Here is a 7,963-nt window from a genome sequence, read left to right on the forward strand (position 1 = left end):
GTCAAGAAAAGGTTTTTCAGCCAGAGAAAAACCTTTGTCACCCATTGACCGTGACAAAAGTTCAAGAATCATTTGAATGTTCTCAGGCACATGGTGTGATTCTTGGTGCCCTGTGCAAGGCCAGAAGTCACTCAATGATCCTGATGGGTCCCTCACAATTCAGCATATTCTATGATTCTATGAATTATGCCTTAAGAAAACTATAAACAAGCCTCTATTATTTTTGCATTAAAGCCTGAGATGAAATAAGTGCTGATCCAATACTGGTCAAATAATTCATACACAGATTTACTCCTTGACAAGTTAAATACTGGTATATAGAGATAATCTTCAGTACTAGATGCCTGGAAAGCCAGGTGTCAGAAGCCTTACATAACACTTAGAAAAATTTCAAAACCATAAGTAGCGCACATTCCCAAAGATTCATCTTATCAAAAGTAATTTCTCTTGGTGACCCTTTTGGACACACATTTGATGGGTAATGAAATGTAACATATTCTTTCTTTGTCACTTTCCCCAATGTTCCTACACAATTAAATACACTTCATAGGGATCACAGACCTGCACTTGTTTGTATGCTGCAAGTTTTATTGCTAATGCAACCTGGTGACAGCCCTCTTTTTAACGTACATTAGTTGTTGCAAAAAAATATACTCTCCCAGGCTAAACTCAAATTTTAAAATTTCCTAGTAGGAGCACCTGCACATTATGAAGACACACAATTCAAAGTAGATGAGATTTTTGATGTCATAATGCAATTTAGTCGGCTTTCTTTTGTGATACTAATTAAAACTTACCATATTTGAAGTTTCACTCTTGTATCATTAAACATTACTGGCTTTACTTTAAAATCAATGCCTAGAAGAAAAAAGGAAAATCTGTAACATTTCTCATAATAACATGGATTCCCTTTGAAGATTGTTTCTCACCTCTAGTTATCATGCAATTTCAAACAGAAAGTGAAAAGGAACAATACCATAGAAAGAATAACTAGCCAACCACATACACTCAAAATGGAAGCTTTAAAAGGAATTTATTCACTGCTGAGTGCCAATACATTGCACAAATACAATGCAAAGCAATGCCAATACCAAGCAAAGAAAGGGCAGGTCAAAGCAAAGGTGAAGATACTCTGAAACTGCAAGTATTACCATGGATTGGCAAGGGACATGACAGCAGTTTCATTTGCACAGAAGTACATTGTGCAAATACACTGGTGATTTTCAAGAGCATGGCAGCTATGAGTGGGAAGGTAAAAATGCTTACAAAGCAGCTATCACATGTGCAACACAATTTTTCTGTCCTTACTTTCAAATCCCTAAAAAAATATCCAGGTGTACATGAGCAGAAATAGGACTTGCCTGTACACATTAAATGCAAAGACAAACATACATGGGATTTAATTCAAAATGAAGAGGATTGGCTCTACAGCCTAAATCAGATCCAGAAAGCCAATGCTAAAAGCAAGCATTAACACTTAAAATCAATGCAGAATGTTGCCTCTACATAAACTACAAATCCTTCCTCAAAGATATTTTCCTTATGATTTATAGTGTTTTCCTTTACTGAATCGTCAAATTAGTACTCCAGATGTGCTAGATGATACCTAGATTTATGAACAGTTGAAGTTCCAGTTCTAAAATTAGAATCTGCCAGCTATCAGCTGCTATTTTAGAGTGACATATTTTTGCAGAGTAAAGCATTGTTTCTCCTATTACTTCATTGTTTGAAATACCATTTGATAATTTCCGTGACTGCTTTTGTCCCCCACTGAAAAACAATTAGGCTCTTTTTGTCAATTATAGTAAATGAAGTTAAGGTAACATTGTGACAGCTGACCATACTGTATGGGCAAAATTCCATAAGATCAAATTATAGCTACTTAAAATGACAGTGTCTGTTCACCAATAATAATGTCATTTGAAGGAACCAAACAGATTGAAAAATCACAAAAAATTTAAGTTAATACCACTGAACTGATTTCTGTAAGAATGTGCAAGCCAAATTACTTTATCAAAGGAAAGAACCCATGGCAGCAAACCAAAAATGCAGAGGAAATGCTCCCTTCCCTTGTACTGACAGATGTATTGTGCACAAAATTTTGACAAGTACACTCTCACATGCATGCACTCACATGCACTTTCAATGCCATTACCATTTTTCTGTGTGTATGTGGTAAGGGACTTGAGGTGGATTTTAAAAATTATTATGATAATCATGTCCTTCACTTGATGAATTTTCATTGAAGCTTCAATGAAAAGGAATGAAATAATATAATTGGTATTGGTAATTAGTATTACACAAAGCTTCCTTGATGGAATTAATATTGTCAGAAGGAAATGTGATTTAAGTAAAATTTGCTCATGTAAGGTGAAATTCCAACGTGATGGAAAACATTTGCTCCTGAAATTCACATGGTTTTGTTTAATTATCTGTATAATTTTCTACAATTGATGTTGAAGCAGTTGAGAGGAACAGAGTATACACTGGGAGGCTGGAATGTCACTTACAAATGGTGCATTGGGAACACAGCAAAAAGTTATATTCCAGACAGGGATTACCAGAACTATAGGGAAAAGTTCTTAGTTGACATACATTTTAACAATAAATTGCTATAAGCTTTTTAAAAAAAATTGTAAAAAGGGAAGCAGAGTGCTGAATCAGACTAAAACTTAATCTAAATTAAAATCAGGCATATTGACTTCTTAAGTCAACTTCAAAATTTATTGACCTAAAAGGTCAATGAATGTTAGTGAAAAACAGAAGTCAATATGTTCTGCATGCATGAATTGTTCATGTCTTTATATGAAATTTCCAGCAAACTTAGCAAATTGGAAAGACAGAAAAGAAAAATGAGATACACAATGCCAAAGACAGCTCACGGATTTCAGATGCTTTTAAGGCCTACCTGGTATATAACCTGATCAACATAACAAAGCAAGCATTGATTACAGCTCTTGAGATAAATGTTATTGCAATGCAACAGCATGTTCTTGCTTCTTTTAAGCTGTCAAATAAAACCAAGAAGGAGGATGCTGGGTGCAAGCTCTAATTCTTGGCTGGTTGTTATTTCCAACTTTTATAGCCATGAAAATTTATTTTCCTTATATTCCAAAGAGTAAATAATGCTCATATTAACACTGAGGCACCTTAAAGACAATTAAGTCTAAAAAGCATAAAAATAGTCAGCCACAGGGTAATTCAGCTGTGAAATGCCCCTCTCTTCCCTCCCTTTGGCCAACTGCAGAAGTCCTCTTCAAAGAGGTCTTTTGCAGCTGGCCTGGAAAATTACATCACACTTTGCACCCAAACAGAGTTGGTGGGTTCCTGATAGAAAATGCTCAAAAACGTACGTCTATCCAAAGAAAATGCAAATTTGAGTAGCTAAGCAGGACACAAGAGTGAAAGCATGGACAGAGGGTGGTGAATGCCCCTGTGCAGGTTCCACCCAGCCCACTGCCTGTCATACAGCATCTTCAACTCCAGGAACAGGGAAGCAGTTCCTAGCAGCTCCTGTGCCCAAACTGGGCAAGGGCCCAGTGAGACATGGTGGGTTGAGTTTCCACTGTTACTCCTAACCCCTATTTAACCCCTCCTAGTTGCTGGTGCATTACTTGCATCAGATTCTTTAATGAACATATCAAGCAATGTCTGAAGCAGAGAGGTGTCTGAGCAGTCACAAGTACTGGTAATTCCTGGTTTGCTGAGAAAAGCAACTCATGGGATAAGATTGTTTGTTAGGAAAACAAGAGTGACAAAAATATCCAGTTTTGTTAAAAAAATTAAGATGTGGATTGCTACTGATCTTCTTAACACAAGACACATTTACCTTCAATATGGTTCATTTTTGTTTCTTACTTTATTCCCTTCTAAAGTAAATATCAGGGAACCTACACAGACTTTTTAATCCTAATGTTGAAGTTGCACCACTTTCAACTATAACAGATTTGGGAGGACTCACAGCTCTGCAGAAAAGTTTCTCACAGAAAACACATGTGCTGAAGGACCACAGCGACCATAACACAGCAAAATAACCTCACAGCCTGTGAGATCACAGTTCTGTTCACTGGTATACCAGGAGGTTCTTCTGTTCATAAACCTCTATGAATTTATAAGCAATAATATTGTTTAAACAAAACCGTTTATTCTTTATAATCTATTCATAATACAATGCATCCACCTTATGATGCATTTAAGTTTAATTAGAAAACTATAACTGCTGATCATTTTTCCACACTATGTCATTGAAGAGGGGGAAGGGCACCCAGCCTTGAGTATTGAAGTGCTGCATTAGAATCTTTCAATGAAAATTTACAGTGGATGTATTTTTTGCATTTTTTCATAGAATACATAATTTTAGAAACTACCAGAGCCTACTACAAAATGCTTGTCTGTTTTTTCCCCCCTGCAATAACACTAGGATCTCTCCTAGTAACACAAATCTGTGATTCATGATGACATAGAAATGAGACTTTCAACAACCTTTTAACTTCTGTTCCTATGACCCTCTGCCACCAAGGAAGGTGATGGCATGTGATTTTGCCAGGGAACTCAGGAAGTTGCAAGACTGCACAGTCAGGATAATCTTCCCTCTGCTCAAATCACTGTTTCAACTGGACAAGTAAGGTGAAAAATCACCTGACAGCAGCTGAGCATTTAATAGGTTTTACAACAGAAAGGAATCATTTGACTGAGTTTGTATGAAACAGGCATCCAGATAAAAACAGTTATTTGTTCTGATGGTATCAACAGTGAGGAAGGAGACATCACAAACTGAGAAAACACTATGTGTCTTCTTCCTTTCCAACACTAGGAGCCACAATCTCTAGGGCATCCTCTCCATTCCAGCTGCCTCAATGAAGAAGGAACCTTCCACTTCCAACATTACTTTTGGAAGACACCACTCATAATCCCATTTGTTTTCAAAGTCCAAACTCTAAAACACATAGTAAAATGGAATTAAATGTAACACAGTATTTCAGAAATAACTTTAAAAACACATTCAGGTATCAAATACCATGTCTGGATTATTCATTTATATTACAGATAAGCACTTTTAAAAAAAGTTTTTAAATATCTCAATAATAGGTGCCACTAATGAAACTAAAGAGATTAATCTTAGTCCATAAACTGTCACAAAAATTATTATCTTCACTATTCCTTGAAATAGTTCAAGTCACAACTTGGGAAAGATATACTTAATAGCATATAAAAGTTTTTGAGTCTGCAGTGGACTGAATCAGGTGTAAAAGAAATTACATCTCAAAATAATAAATAACCTCATGGCCAGAAGGTAAACCACATCAACAAAGCTGTTATTTATTTTTACAGCCATTCTTTGGGGTTTCTTGCTAAGCCTGGCAACAAGTTGCCTATTATTAGGATCAATTTCCTAACTTTACTGTTGTGTTCTTCCCTCTTTGTCTGTGCTGATTTCAGAAACTGGTTTGTAAGAAAGGGCAAGAAAATAGAAAGTGGTCAAAGTTCAGCCATTCTTATGTGGGCAGGTCAAGTCATCTTGTGTACATTAAGTATTCCCTGAACAAACTACTGCCACAGCTACTGTCTGGTATTTAACTCCACTATGCCAGTATCTCCCAGATTGAAACAAGTGTAAATGAACCATGCATATTCCAAACGCACGAATACACCATTTCCTGGCATAATTTAGTTTTCTCCACAAAATCAAATCAAATCAAATCAAAGAAGAAAAAATTCTTACACACAAACTCTTAAAAATTAAAATTTCCTAATGAGGATGTGGGAAAATGTCCACAGCAAATCAAACCACTGTGCTCACATAACACATCTTCATGCTGGAGACAAGCTTTTCAGCATGTGGACAGTCATCCTGCCATCCTGCCATTCCCCATGGCACTGTGAGCCTGGCAGTGCCAAGGCAGTGGGGAGCTCCCCATCACCCACCAGCTACAGCGTGCCAGGACAGAAATAACATGGTCTGGCAGGGTTAATGATCTCCATCATTGCAACAGCTCTGCTTTAATCATCATGCACACTGCTAACTACAGCAGAGGATATCCTTATACTATTAAATTTATAAACACAAAGTTAAAGCCCTTTCTAGCCTGAAATATTGATTAACTGGGCTTTTTACTACTGACATCTGACAGCTCTCTGAGGTTGGTACCTGCAAGGAGGCTGTAGCCAGGTGGGGATGGGCCTCTTCTCTCAGGCAGCAAGTGACAGAACAAGAGAAAATAGCCTCAAGCTGTGCCAGGGAAGGTTTAGGTTGGACATTAGGAAGAATTTCTTCACAGAAAGCGTGATTAGACATTGGCATGGGCTGCCCAGGGAGGTGGTGGAGTCACCCTGGAGGTGTTTAACTCTGGTTGTTACTTCCAACTTTTCAGTGAATGGTCTGTTTGACATGGCGGTGTTTGGTCACAGGTTGGATCCGATGATCTCAGAGGCCATTTCCAGCCTAGCTGATCTGGGGCTCTGTACTGTTTTCTCTGCACCTTCACCGATGTACAGCAGCAGGGCCTCAGTGGGCAATAAGAAGGAACAAGTCTTCACAAGTTTACCCCAGGAGCAGGTTCCCAAAGCCCAGACGAGCAGCAAGGACAGTGTAACAAGCCAGCTCTCTGCAGTGGCTCTGGAGCCAGTGTGACACATGTCCTGACACCACGGCAAAGGTTTGACTGCTGGACGCGGCTGCAGAGCCGCACAGCTCAGCGCAGGGAGGTCCGACACCTCCCAGCCCGGCAGAGCCGCGCTGACAGCGCCGGTCCGGCCGTGTGCGAGCCGCGGGCACCGCGAGGGGAGGGCGAGGGGCGGCAGCGAGGCGGGCGGAGGCGCACGGAGCAGGCGGGCACTCACCGATCGTGGCCAAGTACGAAGTGGCGGGAGAGCCGGCGGGAGGCGAGCCGGGCTCCGTGTACCTGCGCACGATGGAGGTCTTCCCCACGCAGGACTCTCCGGCCATCACGATTTTCACCAGCAGCGGCCGCGACTCCGCGGCCGGCCCCAGCCCTGCCATGGCGGGCGCCGAGTGCCGGCCGGGCCGGGCCGCGCCGGGGCGGGGCGGGAGCGGGCCCGGAGCCTCCCCAGAGCCAGCCGCTGCCCCGAGCCCGCGTTATGAAATTATGCAAAGATACACTTTTTTTTTTTTTAAGAAGTTTTATCACCAGGGAGGAAGCGGGGAACTTTCACAACCCCCATGACGCTTCCCCCGTGAAGTACAGAAATAAACAGTCTGGTTTCATATTGCTTCCTAGCGTTAGGTCAGAGGCAGAGGAAACAGGTTTTAAGAATTTCCTCTTTTTCACTTTTAGTTTATTGTCATCTGACAGTCAAAGTGACCTGTAACACACATACACACACACACACACAAAACCCAAACCAAAAACCCCCATATCAACAGTGTAGGTTTGCTGCATTTGTGTCTGGATGTTTTTTTTTTACCAGAATCCCCCACTGTCCAGATTATAAGGCCATGGCCATTTGCCAGCATGGGCATGGAACTCATCCAGTGTCATAAATTTAGGAACAGGATATATTTGAATGAAAAGTGCTAATGTATATCTGCAAATATTTGTGTCTATCTAGGCCTGCAATGACTTCCCATGAGATTTCACCTTCAACTCTTCAAGCAACAACTTGATGACTTTATGTATCAGAGCCGTAGATGTGACACATTCGCTTTCTGTGGAGGACAATTTAAGATTCAGTGAGCTCCACCTAGCATGATTCAGAATTACAGAATCAGGACCATCAAGGTTAGAAGAGCCCTTTGGGATAATCCAGTCCTATCATCAACCCAGCAGTGCCACTGTAACCCCTAAACCACTAAACTGTATCACCAGTGCCAGATACAGACAACTCTTAAATACCTCCAGAGGTGCTGACTTCACAAATGTCCTCTTATCAAAGGCCAAGTATTATTTCAGGCTATGTCCCCTTCATCCCTCACACCAACCTGCACCTCAGCTTGCCAGTGTTG

General features: G+C 40.4%; 1 protein-coding gene across 2 annotated transcripts in view; it reads right to left on the reverse strand.

Moving 5' to 3' along the window:
• LOC139600699 (ras-related protein Rab-10-like) overlaps positions 1 to 7,223 on the reverse strand; it is a 32,702-nt gene extending 25,479 nt beyond the window's left edge. Inside the window, exons 1-2 of one of the 2 annotated variants that reach the window (XM_071449075.1) lie at positions 6,841 to 7,223; positions 798 to 858 (exon numbers count right to left, since the gene is read on the reverse strand). In XM_071449075.1, the coding sequence (XP_071305176.1) occupies positions 798 to 858; positions 6,841 to 7,000 (221 nt within the window). In that variant the 5' untranslated portion in view covers positions 7,001 to 7,223. The remainder of the gene's footprint in view (positions 1 to 797; positions 859 to 6,840) is intronic. The other variant, XM_071449083.1, reaches the window with a different exon arrangement.
• Between the last annotated feature and the right edge of the window lie 740 nt (positions 7,224 to 7,963).

The sequence above is a fragment of the Agelaius tricolor genome, unplaced genomic scaffold, assembly GCF_023055355.1.
Source record: "Agelaius tricolor isolate 1412-34295 unplaced genomic scaffold, bAgeTri1.0.p SCAF_2, whole genome shotgun sequence".
NCBI classification, from domain to species: domain Eukaryota; kingdom Metazoa; phylum Chordata; class Aves; order Passeriformes; family Icteridae; genus Agelaius; species Agelaius tricolor.